The 16,424-nt window shown below is 35.1% G+C and overlaps 1 protein-coding gene across 1 annotated transcript in view; it reads right to left on the bottom strand.

The window, feature by feature from the left end:
• cemip (cell migration inducing hyaluronidase 1) overlaps positions 1 to 16,424 on the bottom strand; it is a 132,179-nt gene that overhangs the window by 31,647 nt on the left and 84,108 nt on the right. The window contains exon 12 of the mRNA XM_016280405.1: positions 3,414 to 3,583. Coding sequence (XP_016135891.1) covers positions 3,414 to 3,583 — 170 coding nt within the window. The remainder of the gene's footprint in view (positions 1 to 3,413; positions 3,584 to 16,424) is intronic.

Below are 16,424 nucleotides of genomic sequence, written 5' to 3'. Positions count from 1 at the left end.
AGCTGAACTCTGCAGGACTGCGGCTCTCTAGGACCGAACTTGCCTACCCCTGATCTAGATGAAAGAACATCAAAAGTGAGAAATGTAAATATCATCACCCTTTCAGAATAAGATTTGAAACGTGCACGCCAGTGAATATATGCATGGGCGGGAAGTAAAGGTGTCAGATAGATTGATTTCCTCTCTTCTCTCGTTCTCACACGTCTGGCAGAATGTTCACTTTTGGACTTCATGGCTGCTTTTTTTGTGACCTACATCAAATTGTTTCAAGTCAAAAGACGTGAAATATGCTGCACGTCATATCTGTGCAATGCAGTAGAATGCGAGTGAATGTAAGATGATTTGACGTTTCCCAGGGGAAGGTGGCACACTTTGGCTCCAATTAATGTCTTTCATCCTTTTGGACGGCCAAATGTACGATCTCACGCCGGCCTGACATTTCTCTAAATGTTTCATCAATTAGATTAGCCTGGCAAATATCATAAGAATGTGACAGCACGGCCTCGGAAGGCGGTTTTTATGACCTCCCTTGTGGTTGAAAACCATAAACACAAGCTCAAATTGTCCGGTCGGGTGTTAAGTGTGTCAGTGGGTTTTCAAACAAACAGGCCGAACATGTTTTCAAATGGGTGTGTGAGTCAAGAGCATTTTTGACTGACATGGATGATGACATGGATTGTTGACCCAAACATGGATACAGCTCTCATTAAATTACTGAACTCATTCCAACCAAATAATTAAATCATTTATGAGCCCCTGTCGACAAATATTTTTGTTGTCGAGAAGTCGTTTGATCTCATATGACCTAATGTAAGGGCCTGCAATAATATGGTTTGACCAGTGTGGCGCTGTAGAGCAAGATTGTAATTCAGTCTTCCCATCCAATTAAGAAGACACAGCGCTATGTACAAACGAAGCCGAACCAGTAGAGTTTGGGAAAGGTTCCTTCCCATGTAGGGGTGGAAAGATCTTTTAAGAAAAGGCTCAATAAAACATGAAATAGTTGATATACAAGTACCAAAACTATTAGAAAGGATCATACACACAAAATATGGCAGGAATATTGGGACATAGCAGACACAGGATTACATCTATACAGTATACAAAAACATGTAGGCATGAGTATGAGGCAGGACAGGAACCCAAAGGAAGAGAGGAAAATTAAACGTCTTAGAATAAGCCACGCTGGATTAAATCTAATGTTACAAAAAATAGGAAAACACCCCACTGGAATTTGCACCTTCTACAATGTACAACAAACTGTAAAGCACATAGTCACTATTAGAGTTTTTTTCCTCAATAAACTCTTAATTTACTGCTTATTAATAGTTAGTAAGGTAATTATCAGTGTTGGGGAAAGTTACTTTTAAAAGTAATGCGTTACAATATCGCGTTACTCCATAAAAAAGTAACTAATTACGTTACTTAGCAAAGGCATTGGTTAATAGAATGGGATTAAATACATAAAGGATATTTGTGTTGTTTAACATTTAAGTATTGCAGGTTTGCGTCATATTCTGAGTTGCATTATTTTTATTAATTTTGAGGAATACTGAATCGGTGTTGTTTTTTTTGCGAGTGAGATGAATTAATGCATATTCATATTTATTTTAGAGCTACAGTAACATCTTCTGATTTCTCTCAACATGGGGACAGGAGAGCTGTCAATCAATCAATCAATTGGGAAAAAAAAGTAACTTGCGTTACTTATTTGAAAAATTAACTCAGATATTCTCTCGTAAATTAAAAAGTAATGCGTTACTTTACTAGTTACTTGAAAAAAGTAATCTGATTACGTAACTCGCGTTACTTGTGATATATTACCCCCAACACTGGTAATTATTAAGTTTAGGTATGGGGCATGGATAAGGGATCTTGAATATGGTCATGCAGAATAAGGCATTGATATGGGCTTTATAAGTACTAACTAACAGCCAACATGCTAGTAATAGGCATACTAATGAGCAACTAGTTAATAGTGAGAATTGGCCCTTAAAATGAAGTGCTACCATGCATTCTATTAGATTGCAAAATATATGAGAGTTAGAGATGCAAATTGGAAAAAATATGCGGCAAAACGCTGGCAAAATATGCCACTAAAGAATTAGCTTGGAAAACATCAGAGAAAAATGTATAGTCTCCTAATAAATCTGAGGAATACTGGGTTAATTGAGAGAATTTAGTGTGTGGGTTTTTTCCTGTCAATCTTCTGTCCACACTCCAGTCCAGTAGGTGTCAGTAATGCTCCTATAAGTTGGTTTGCCAGTCATCATTAAAACCAAAAGAAAAAGAAGAAGAGGCGGCGTTTGGGAAAGTTTTATAAAACTAAAAACGGGAAATGCTGTCATGTGGTGAAGCTCTTTTTCAATCTTCGTTTGGGGGTAAAAAGAGGTTTGATATAAGCAAGCAGTCGTTTACTGTTAGTCATTTACTCTCCGGACGCAGCTGAATAAAATAAACAGCAGTTAAGAAAGCATCTGATCTTAGCGATGTGGATGTTTACATCAGCTCTATGTGTATATGCAAATGTATAGAATATGTATTACTCAATATTTTAATGAATTACAAAAGCTGAATAAAAATGATATAATCTGTGTTTAGTCGATTAATTGTTCTAATAATCTTAAGATTAATCGATTATCAAAATATTCATCTGTTGCAGCCCTAGCCTGGTTACTGTGTTAAGGAGTTTCTAGGATGTTCTAGCTGGTTTCTAGTGTGGCAGACTAAAACTATAAAAATTAAAACACTAAAATGAACAAAAACATAATGCCGCAAAGACTTCAAAATAGTCTAGGAAAAATGAAATATCCTAGCAGTAATTATTTAAATGATACTCACTGTTGAGAGCCATTTGTATTTGTAAATGATTGATTTTATGGTTTAGTAAATGATGATTTTAGCTCTAATATTTTTTATTGGCAAGAATTACAACAATTTACTTATTTTAACATTTATCACTTCTAAAATCATTACTGTGAAGCAGGTTTTGTCAAAAGCAGTTTCCTCACAACTTGAAAGACAGGATGGCCTAGTTGTTGCACATGGAAATTTCTTCTTGAGTGGAGAAACGGGCCAACCTTCTGCATGACAGCGAAGGTGAGGAGGGGAAAGGAACAGTCAGATCTGGGCCAATTACTAGAGAGGTCAGACGCTTGAGTCGCCCCATCACGTACATACACACACACACTGACAGGCCCTTCACAGGAGCCAAAGCCAAAAAAAAGTCCGTTCTGCTAGTTTGACAGAGTGTTAATGTCTAGCTAGAGGTGCCATCACTGTAATAACTCATTCTGAGGGTGTGAACATCCATGTTCGGATGAGCTAGTGGACGGATGGAGGCATTACAAGACAACTGTAGGTGGTATTTAAGAGCGAAATGCATGTTTGAAGTGACAGGAGGGTCGGATTACCTTAAGATGTCCACCAAACGTGTCGAAGGAGAAGAACTTGCAGGCATCGTTGCCGTAACAGGTCGGCTCCATCTCGCCTCGGATCAAAATGTTACGAGTCAGCAGTCCGACCTCTGCCCGCATGTCCACACCGTCCACCTCCTCTCCTATGTGAAGGTACGCTGGTTTACCTGGAGGATGCACACACACAAACATACACAATTTCATCACACCTCAGCTATGTAATATTTTATAATAGGTGCGTCCCAATTTGCATACTCATGCACTATTCTATGCTGTTTTGTAGTATATGTAGTGCAAGTAGCGCATTCAGACTGAAAACTATAAATAGAAAAAGTTCACTTTAAATACCCAAATGATGCACTTAATAATAAAAAAAATATTTAAAGTGTGGAATGTTGCAGATTTCTTGTTCTCAACTGTCGCAGCTTTAATTATGTAATGGAGGGGAAGGAGCTATTCGACTACAATGCTGAATGACAAAATAACCGTGTAAAATTCATTCACTACACATTTGAGTACATAGTGTATGTGTAAAGTGCATAATTTGGGACACAACTATGTTTAATACCATTTACATGTTATTTTGTTGCTTAATTATGTCTTACATTCCGTATGAATTAAAAAAAAATTATTATTATTTATTGCTGTATTTGTATAGTGCAAAGCATAAGATAATTTGTACATAATGTATAATTTATATATATTTTGTGTTATTTATATAATTTGAAGCAGAACAACAGTATTTTGTGTATGTGTACACATTTCCATAGAAAAGTACATTTAATTGCATTTTATTGCCATCCCAAAAACAGTACTAAAAAGCATTATATTTGGACATCGTCATGTTTACAATAGTTTTTACAGACATATACCATGGTAAGACCAAGAAAACACCATGGTGCATGAACAGTAGATACTATAATTTTGTGTATATCGCGAATTATATTGTATCTTTCACATCCCACATCTTTGTAAAATAGTAATAAATAATGAGACAATTTAAATATCAGAAGATGACAGTCCTGTATGAAAATTTTAGGGTCCATAAAAAGATAAAATAACCAATTAATATTATTATATAATATAATATTCGCAAATTATTAATTATACAATTTTAACTTACAATTTTAATTGTTTTAGGGCCCATACATTAAACTACAAATAATTTTGTATACAATTTAATAATATTAATGTAACAGATTTAATGCACCTTTGAAAATGACAGAGAAATGGCACTTTAACAGGAGCAACATGAACACGGATGCTGAATGTTGGCTAATTCTGCCATGTGACACAATATTAATTTGCGTTTTCGCTACAAAAAAGTGTTTCCAAACCAGTTTTTGCAATATCTGGAGTATCCACACAGAATTGATGTGCTATAGCTGAACATTTTGTTGTGCTAAATCTTTCTCTGCCAAAAAATAATAATAATAAATTCCTTGGACGTAAACTTGGCTGAAGTCCCGAAGTGTGCTCAGATATCAAAAGCCTGCAGTGAAGCCTGAACTTGAGTTTTCTGAGCTATGAAAGAAACTCTTTCGGGTTTCTAAAATGAAGATGGATTTCATATCCCTGACCATTTTAATTTAAAAACAAACAGCAGTCTGCAGCTTCCTAATTGTTGAGCGCCATTTTATTGGCTGCATGCTGATAAGATGAATGCCAATCTATTTCAATCACACATCTCAGTGTATCGGCACGCTTAGAATCACCATCAGATGAGCTGATGGCCAGCTGGCACCAAACACACAGATGAGGAAAGGGTGAAAGTTCAGAACAAACAGGGGTCAACAGATTGAAACTGCTTCGCAGCCAGCAGTGGGACAAATCCAACAGATGGGTCTCTTTCCATCACCACACACACAGAGTCAGCTGTGTGTACATCTCTGTAGTCAGGCTGAGCCATTGCCAAGCAGTTAGTGCACTTGCTCTGACACGGTGAGCTTTGGTGCTCATGCAGGAGATAGGTTGCTAAAGCTTTGCTAAATGTTGACAGATTAAAATGGGTGTCATCAGTTCAACTGAATCAAGAATCATTTCAAAAGAATGATTCATTGACCATTCATCACATGCTTTCAGATCCTCAAGAGAGTGTGAACAGATGAGGTGTTTTGAAAAATAGGATGGAATCCTATACACACATGCACACACTCATCCTGTCACTCCACATCCACACCCACACAGCCAAAATACTTAGAGACTCCACCAAAAAACATCAACGCTTAATTCACAGCCTAGCAAAAATACTCTCCACCCATCAACACCCAGCTAAATGACACATGCACACAAAACGATGCTCCATCAACACGATTCCCTCCACTTATGAACAAATGGAATGATCCAATCAGGGTGGGATGATGGGCGGGTTTGGGCGAGTCTGACCCTCCTAATTAAAGGAATATTCATGGTTAAGTTTAGCTCTATCATCAGTATCTCTGACCTTAGTAAAAACTGTATGTTATATTCCATCTAAGTTGTTTAAATGGTCTGTTGTTTTAGCAGTGTGACTACTTTTGACAAGTGAACTTAAACTAGTTATGCATTATTAGTACTATGGATGGAATTTTGCTCCATATAAACATTTTAAATATATTTATGAAATATATATATATATATATATATACAGTGGGGCAAAAAAGTATTTAGTCAGCCACCAATTGTGCAAGTTCTCCCACTTAAAAAGATGAGAGAGGCCTGTAATTTTCATCATAGGTATACCTCAACTATGAGAGACAAAATGAGAAAAAAAAATCCAGAAAATCACATTGTAGGATTTTTAAAGAATTTATTTGCAAATTATGGTGGAAAATAAGTATTTGGTCAATAACAAAATTTCATCTCAATACTTTGTTATATACACTTTGTTGGCAATGACAGAGGTCAAACGTTTGCTGTAAGTCTTCAGACTAAATACTTTTTTGCCCCACTGTATATATATATATATATAATATTATAAATAAAATGCAAATAACGTAAAATAAAAAAACTAAAATAAAAAAAACTCATTTTAAGTCATATATAAAATGATATGGGTGAAAGTTTGCTTCATATAAACAATAAAATAAAATAACTACATAAAATTAAATTAAAACTAAACTCTATATTTTATAATAGTTTTGAATAATATTTATAAAATATTATTTATCATTTTAAAATATGAAATTTTTAGAACTTGCTTTAAACATTATGAATACAATGGTGTACTATCATACAGGAGTTTGATTAAGCCAACAAAGAAATATGTATACAAAATAAATAAGCTCTACCATTCAGTGCTGAACAGGGTATATAATCACCATTTCTCTTGTTCTGTCTGCCGTCTTTTTTCACTGAACGTATGTATTGCAATGCATTCAGGGATTGTTTTCTACAATTATGCTCTAAAGAAGGCATCTAGACAGACAGAATAATCATGCTGCCTACCATTCTGAACAGCCTTTTGTGTTGTAAGTGCGCCTACGACACCTTAAAACGCTTCCACTGTGTGATTCGCACACTTGATACAATCGGGCTCGTTTCTGACGCTGAGCGATACTCGTTCAGACAAACAAACACGCGCATTTGCTCAGCATGTGACAGGCATCTCCATAGACAACTGAAGAGGATTAAATGAGTTTCCTCAGGGCTGGAAAACTGTCTAATGGCTTTCATAGCAGTCTTAAAGTGAGAGAGCGCCCTACACTTCCGAATCAGAGACAGAAACACGGAGAGACAAGCTCTCGCCATCAATCTCCTGTGAGAGCATCATTAGCGCCGTATCAGCAACACGCATCTTTAAATTTGTCGTGATGAATACACCAGGCGCTTTGTTTTTATGACATCTTCCCTTGTGTGCCGTCGCCCACGTGCGACACAAACCTACTCTAGTCACACATGCAGTCGAGACAAATTACGACCCCAGCGGATAATGAATGCGCGACCTCTGCTCCGCCAGAGGTCTTGGTGTGCGAACACGTGCGCATGCACACATACAGGCCTTGATTCTCAAACAGACATGCATTCGGTGCCATTAAGGTCTTAATTATGGCTCTATTGAAAAATTACCCAGTCAACACACACATTCACATTCACACACACACACAACAAACAGCCAGGGGTTGCTGGCAGAAGGACCTACGTGAGCAGACTTTCAATGCGGTTCAAGTTGTGTCCATCTTTAATTAGTGTGTGTGTGAGTCACAGTGACATGCACACAAGCTGAGCAGACCTTGACCTGTACTCTCCACAACATCAGAGAGATATATATATATATATAAATATATAGAATAGCACATCATCTTTAATTCAGTTATGGAACAAACTGTGGCCGAGGTGAGATGTTAATTCCCATTCAACAGACACTGCTTGCACATAGACATATGGGTTATTAGCAAAACGCACCTGCATTATACACACTGCTATTGCTCATACTTCTGATTAGTGATCTGAGCAAACCAATAACACTAAGTAATTAACTTTGGTGTGTAACTCGTTCTGTGCAGGTTGGGATACTTCAAATGAAGTGGTACATTTCTAAGCAATTAGACTTGATTTTCAAATGTTGGATGATAAAATATGCCAAAAAAAAAAAAAACACGAATTTTGCAAGTGATTATGCCATATCTGTTTGTTCAATTTCTGGTATATCTATGTTAGTTAAGTTACTTATATGTGACTAAAGTAACTTAATGACAATAAAGATGTATACGTCCATTAAAAAATTTGGGGTTAGAAAGAAAGAAATTAATACTTTTATTCAGCAAGGATGCATTCATGTATCAAATGTTACGAAAGATTCTTATTTCAAATAAACGCTGTTCTTTTGAAATTTCCTATTCATCGAGAAAAAAAATGGATCAAGGTTTCCACAAACATATGAAGCTGCACAACTGTTTTCAGCATTGATAATAAAAAGAAATGTTATTTGAGCTACAAATCAGCATATTAGAATGATTTCTGAAGGATTATGTGTGTGTGTGTGTGTGTGTGTACATATATATATATATATATATATATATATATATATATTGTATATACACACACACACACACATACACATATATATATATATATATATATATATATATATAGTAAGTGAATAAATAGGGTGGGGTCTGTCATAGCTACAATTTATAAATAGGCTTATTTAAAATGCAAATATAATACATTATCTGAGCTGCAAATCAGCTAACAGTATTAGAATGATTTCTGAAGGATCATGCGACACTGAAGACTGGAGTAATGATATTTTTTTATTTTATTGAATATGACAATTGAAATGAAATATGCTGTCCAGATGATGCCAGTCTCTATGCATTATAGACAATTTGGATGCATGACACAGCTGTTAACCTTACTGACAAATATATTCAGATTACACAGTCATGCATGCAGTAGAATGACTTGGCAATGAAACAACAAATGTCCAAAGTGTAATGTACTCAGCTAACTGTCATGGTTTAAGACAACGTGATAAATACAATCGTCTAAGTGAATCAGCGGCGTTTACCTGCACAACCCCCCCACCCCGAGCAACTTCTGCAATGACAGGGACAGACGTTATTGGGGTTTAATAAACTGCAGCTTTGTGTGGTGTCACTCTGCTGAAGGAGCGAGGAACTGACTTGGCTCTTAAAATAGATCCGTCCTGTCTGCCGAACGGAGAGCTGCCACACACAATTATGAGGAGGCTTGAAGATGAGGAATCAACAATGGAACAGCTGGAAATGCTCTCCAAAACAGTTGTTTTGGAGAGAGACAGAAAGTGAGAGATGAAAAGATAGATGAGAGGCTAAAAGAGACAGATAAAAAGAATGTGAAGTTTGGAAAACAACAACAAATTCTAAGCAACTCGCACAGAAAAAGAGTTTTCCTGCACACACACGAGCGTTTATCAGAAAAACCTGCTCCCATTAGGTTGCATGCTCATATGATGGACAGTTTTATTTGTAAGGAATCCTGGCTCTGTGCGTCCAGGCAGTACAGACAGTCATTTTTTGGCAGGATTGTGCTGGTTGCTATAGTAATGACGTCAGGTGACACCAAGTAAGGTTGTTGTACAACAACTGAGATCAGCAAACTGGCAGTGCAGACAGAAAACTATCACACAATATATGATAGCATATGCTTTTACTTTTCCGGGTAGAAAATGTGAGTGATGCCTTTCTGAGCAAAACAAAAGGCATCTTTGGTGGCTGCCAATGTAACGAAATAACAAATTAGTAACATTAATTACATGGATATTAGCATTTAAAAATCACATTTTGATTCCACCCTGCAATATATTGTGTATTTTACAGTAGAAAAGTTATTTTAAATTGTAATAATATTTCACAAAATTACTATTTTTACTGTATTTTTAATTAAATAAATGCAGCCTTGACCACAAACCTTTGAACAGTACAGTTTTTCAAATATTTTATTTAACTTATTTTTAATTTTTATAATGCAAAAATCTCATTTCAAATCACATATTTTTAATGTCAGATTTTTTTTTTGTTGTGCTGGTCAGACTACAAACAACTAAACAGATTTGAGTTTAAAATGCATAAACATAAGAAACAGCATAATACTGCATGCTTCAAATGGCAAGCATCACTCATTTTCTTTAGTATTTTATTTATTTATGCTTTTTTTCTATGTACTGTATATAGATACATTCCTGTAGCTCAAAAGGCATTAGAAACGTCAAGGTTGCAAGCTTGATTATCAAAGAATGCATGTACTGATAAAATGCACAGCTTGAACTCACTATACTGTAAGTCACTTTAGATAGATAGATTATATACAACGCAATTATATAATATAAAAAGATTATAAGGAATAAATAAAATATAAATAAGTGAATAAATCTGATGGAGATCTGTCATGGCTATAATTAATAAATGACCTTTGGCCTTTGACAGTATAAACTGGTAAAATAAGGTAAATAAGGCATTAGTGAAAGTTCTAGTAACAATGGAAACAAATGTTTTTCAAATGTAAGTGGAAGAACTAGTTTTAGCTTCAGTGATTCAATTAGATTTTGTGCAGAAAACTTTTGGCATTTAAAAATAGCTGAGCTATCTATCACACACTGATTTTTAATTAGATTGCTTGATCTATGATTATGTGTCCCCTTTTAAGTATTTAGTTCCTTTGATATGCAAAAGATGGGCAAAGAAAGACATAAAGCACTAGCCTTTGTTTCCAGACATTTGTGTTTGATTGTAATGGAAAGCTGGATTCATTATTCAGAACATAAAAAAACATACATTTAACAAGCCACACACAGTCTACTCCAACAGAAAGAAAACAGGACGGAGCTGACATTAGAAATAAAGAGACAGTGTCTGAAAAGAGGAACCGTCTTGCTATTTCTTGACAGGAGCAATTACGCTGATGTCCTGCAATTTAATGCATAGAAAGAGGAAAAGGCTCTTTGGAAAATCCTCAATGAGAAAGCTAAATATTAAAGCCAAACTGCTTATTAAATATGAGCAATGCTTGGCAATGACATGCAAAGTAACCGAGCTGGCTAATTCCTGGAATTATGGATGCATGTGGTGGCTTTGGAGACTGAATGCGTTTGAAACAACATGCTTTTCATGCCATATATGATTATACTATATATTCTGTGTAGTATAATAGGAATATTTTTGGGGATTAACGCATTTTTGTGAGAATTTACACCTGTACAAGGCTCTCTAAACAGCAAAAAAGAATAATAATTAGAAGAAATAAGAACATTTTGCTGACATGTTTTGAAAAGAAAGCTTTGGAATGTTTTGGAAAAACGTTGAAGCTATTGGAAATTCTAATTGCTACAAATGCTGCATTCCATTCAAGGTCTGTGGAATATTATGTGGAATATTCCGATCTTATATTCCAAAAACAAAAACATTCCATGCTTAACACTTGTATTAAGAAATCAATTGGAATAGTTGCATTTGCTTTAGAGATGTTTGGATATCAAGAACATAATCCCTTGGGGTCGTATTACCGGAAAACATTCTAAATTAGAATCTTTTTAGTAACCATGGCAATTTAAATTAAAATCTCATTTAGAACATTGAATCTTCTCAGATCTTACACAAAAAAAGACCCATCTCTTTAACCTGGCTTACACATAACACACAAATATATTTCTAATATTCAAATCCGTTAAAGGATTTTTAGGCTGCATTAATTAGGACAACTGGAACTGGGAACACTTCCCATAACACCCCATGTACTTGCTACATCGTTGTACTTGCTACATCAACAAATTGGATTCAATCTTTTCAAATTGTTTTATTTCAATTAGCACAGGTTTTTTTTTTTTTTTTTGGAACTTACTGATCGTAGGCCTCTTTGATTTGAGTTTTTGCACCACAGTTTTTGAGCTAACATTGCCAAAATTATACACAAATAATGCTTTTTTCGCTCAACTGAGGTGCATAAGCTCAAAACAATCAGGACTCTGACAAATCAGTTTTAAAAAGGAATACAAAACCTATGCTATCTGAAAGAAAACATGCTGTGAATCAAATATTTTGTAATAATATAGCATAATGAGACATTTTTACAAGCTATTTTTAGAAGGCCGGTCATTTCTGACTGGGAAAACCAAATTAGGATTTTCAGCACAGCAAAAGGGTTAAAGGTGATTTTTTTTGCTGCTAAAATATATCCAAAATGACCCTTTTCCAAGTTGAATGAAACACAACAGTGCAGATAAAGTTATCAAAATCAAAACAGCGTCATTAAATGATTAAATTACAAACAATGTGGAAACGTCACACACTTTGTACATCTGTAATGACTTTCGGAGAAAAACATCATAAGTGAACCTTGATTCTAACTGGTTTAATTTTTCGTCTGGCATGCATCAGTAAAAAACACTGAAAAAATGCAGATTGTTTGAGGTAGAGATGAGGACTGGAATGATGGGATCTGTCAGCAGTCCTGAGCCATTGCACAAATAATAAGCGCAAATTGTTAAAAGAATGCAAAAGTACATTGTGTCCTTTCTGTGTGCAGAACAGTTGTGTGTGTTTAGTATGAGCAGGCAATGGGAGACTGTTCACACCATGACGCCTTCAGAGAGACAGCAATTATCTGTGAGATTTGGAAGTTTACTGCGGACATGCTTTTGCATGATTAAGAATTCTGAAATATTATGAATTCAAATCCTACTTCTTGTGGTAAAGTAATGCAGCAAAAAAAAATAAACTTTTTTTGTCTTGTTGTCCAGTAAAAATATGTAAACATCTTTAAACACCATCAAATTAATTGAGACGCAAACTTGCATAAGACTTGTTTTTAGAGAATATATTTTATATTTTGAAGTTTATTTTTCATACCTTGTTTGCAGATGCAAAAATTGTATTAGACAATAAGAATTAAATCTTGAATTTATCTTGAATTATGTTCATGTTTCTTTCCCCATGGCATTGTTTCATGTTTAAAGGCATAGTTCCCCCTAAAATTAAAATGTACTCACCCTCAGGCCATCCAAAATGTAGATGAGTTTGTTTCTTCATCAGAACATATTTGGAGAAATTTATCATTACATCTCTTGATCACCAATGGATGCTCTGCAGTGAATGGGTGCCGTCAGAATGAGTCCAAACAGCTGATAAAAACATCACAATAATCCACAAGTAATCCACACCACTCCAGTCCGGAGTCAGTTAACATCTTGTGAAGTGAAAAACAGCATGTTTGTAAGAAAAAAAATCCACTATTATAGACGTTTTCACTTGTAGACAGTTCTTGATCTGTGCATATTTCTCTCCTGATTCAGACAAGATGACTTTTTCAATGGAGAAAACAATATTACAGATAGAAGACTCATTTCTTACTTCTTGGATTTGTTTCTTACGAACACACAGCTTTTCGCAATCAGTTTTAAAAAGGAATACAAAACCTATGCTATCTGAAAGAAAACATGCTGTGAATCAAATATTTTGTAATAATATAGCATAATGAGACATTTTTACAAGCTATTTTTAGAAGGCCGGTCATTTCTGACTGGGAAAACCAAATTAGGATTTTCAGCACAGCAAAAGGGTTAAAGGTGATTTTTTTTGCTGCTAAAATATATCCAAAATGACCCTTTTCCAAGTTGAATGAAACAAAACAGTGCAGATAAAGTTATCAAAATCAAAACAGCGTCATTAAATGATTAAATTACAAACAATGTGGAAACTTCACACACTTTGTACATCTGTAATGACTTTCGGAGAAAAACATCATAAGTGAACCTTGATTCTAACTGGTTTAATTTTTCGTCTGGCATGCATCAGTAAAAAACACTGAAAAAATGCAGATTGTTTGAGGTAGAGATGAGGACTGGAATGATGGGATCTGTCAGCAGTCCTGAGCCATTGCACAAATAATAAGCGCAAATTGTTAAAAGAATGCAAAAGTACATTGTGTCCTTTCTGTGTGCAGAACAGTTGTGTGTGTTTAGTATGAGCAGGCAATGGGAGACTGTTCACACCATGACGCCTTCAGAGAGACAGCAATTATCTGTGAGATTTGGAAGTTTACTGCGGACATGCTTTTGCATGATTAAGAATTCTGAAATATTATGAATTCAAATCCTACTTCTTGTGGTAAAGTAATGCAGCAAAAAAAAATAAACTTTTTTTGTCTTGTTGTCCAGTAAAAATATGTAAACATCTTTAAACACCATCAAATTAATTGAGACGCAAACTTGCATAAGACTTGTTTTTAGAGAATATATTTTATATTTTGAAGTTTATTTTTCATACCTTGTTTGCAGATGCAAAAATTGTATTAGACAATAAGAATTAAATCTTGAATTTATCTTGAATTATGTTCATGTTTCTTTCCCCATGGCATTGTTTCATGTTTAAAGGCATAGTTCCCCCTAAAATTAAAATGTACTCCAATGTGGCCATCCAAAATGTAGATGAGTTTGTTTCTTCATCAGAACATATTTGGAGAAATTTATCATTACATCTCTTGATCACCAATGGATGCTCTGCAGTGAATGGGTGCCGTCAGAATGAGTCCAAACAGCTGATAAAAACATCACAATAATCCACAAGTAATCCACACCACTCCAGTCCGGAGTCAGTTAACATCTTGTGAAGTGAAAAACAGCATGTTTGTAAGAAAAAAAATCCACTATTATAGACGTTTTCACTTGTAGACAGTTCTTGATCTGTGCATATTTCTCTCCTGATTCAGACAAGATGACTTTTTCAATGGAGAAAACAATATTACAGATAGAAGACTCATTTCTTACTTCTTGGATTTGTTTCTTACGAACACACAGCTTTTCGCTTCACAAGATGTTCACTGATGGACTGGAGTGGTGTGGATTACTTGTGGATTATTGTGATGTTTTTATCAGCTGTTTGGACTCATTCTGACGGCACCCATTTACTGCAGAGCATCCATTGGTGAGCAAGTGATGTAATGCTGAATTTCTCCAAATCTGTTTAGATGAAGAAAAAAACTCTTCTACATCTCAGAACGGGGGAAAAAACGAGATAAACACAAACATGAAACTTGTAAATAAAATAATCTGATATATAGCCTATGTACAATTTAATAACATATAGCTATTTAATTCAAATATATTACTTATGTATAAAAATTACACCAATAAAAGTCATTTTAAGGGTCAGAACTACAACCATCATTCAGTTTTACAGTGTACCTGAGAAGCAGCATTTTCATCCATTGTTTCAAAATTGTGCTTCAATACCAGCAGTGAGTGAGGTAAAGGTGACTGTGTCAGGGGAAAAACTCCCTAGATGGCAGGTTTGATGAGCAAGAAACCTTAGGAGGAGCCAAGACTCTCCTTAAGAAACACTCTCCTTAAGTCCCTCCTCTCAGTAGAGTGTGAATCCTGCGGTCACTGATTCTCTGCTGTTACCGAGAGAAGGTTTTCTAGCACATATCTCTGTCTTTGCCACAATAAACTAACTGAAAATCAATGTCAATATTGTGCTGAGAACTATTTCATCTTCCTTGGCGTTGATAGTTTTTCAAAACAGCGCCACCAGAAAGTGCTCACCGATTTCTCATTCTGCTGAGCTGCAAAGTCATATTTAGGCGTATCCAAATGGGATTTCGGGAGAATTCCTGCAGAATACTCTGTGATGTTAAAATTAGATAGAGTTAGGGCTGCACAATTAATCAAAATAAAATCGAAATCGTTGTATTGCTTAGTGTGATTATTAAAGGTAGTTAAAGATTGTGATTAAATAAACATAGGTATATTTCAGTGACGTGCGTCCTGTGGTATTCAGCCAGAATAAGTTTAATGATCATTTGACATTTGAAAATGGTGATGCTGATTAAGATATTTTTTTCCTGTAAAATTGTTTTTGTATATTTTTCTTAAACACTCATTTTTATTTTACAGTGTAATATTACAATAGTAATATTTCTTATTTGTTTGAGGTTTTATTTAGTAATAATTATAATCATTTAAATATAGCTGCAAGCAGCAATTATGGGGCCAAGCACTACAGAAGCAAGCATCAGACCAACTGCAGAAATTAGTAATTGAAGTCGTTTTAAGATGATTTTAGTCAAAATGGCTGAAAAATCATAAATACAACCACTAGTAATATGATTTAATGGCTTATCACGTTTGACAAATAGGTGGCGCTGTTGTCAAATCGATGTGGTGCATTCTGTGTGAGTTGACAATGGCACACACAAAGTTTGGTGTCAGCGTGTCAAAGCTTTGCAGAGATACAGCCTCAGACCTAGTTTGGCATCATGCCTCAAATTTGTTGCAGCGCTATGTTAAAACTGTTTTGTTTATCAACACGAAATCCATAACTTTTTGTCAGCACTGTCTGAAGATGATCTTACTCGATTTTTGTGAAAATCGGAGAGACGGTCTAGGAGGAGTTTGAAAAAGTAGGTTTCAGCATAAATCAAAATGGCGGACAGGAACTCCAGCTAACTATGGCAAAATTGGTATCTATGCAAGACCCAAGGAATATTTTGAGACCAGTTCTATTCCAATAGGCTAATTTGATCAAAAGTTATTAGTATTTATGGAAATTTCAT

The sequence above is a fragment of the Sinocyclocheilus grahami genome, unplaced genomic scaffold (assembly GCF_001515645.1).
Source record: "Sinocyclocheilus grahami isolate Dianchi unplaced genomic scaffold, SAMN03320097.WGS_v1.1 scaffold140.1, whole genome shotgun sequence".
Lineage (NCBI taxonomy): Eukaryota > Metazoa > Chordata > Actinopteri > Cypriniformes > Cyprinidae > Sinocyclocheilus > Sinocyclocheilus grahami.
This window is presented reverse-complemented; position numbering and strand designations above follow the sequence as displayed.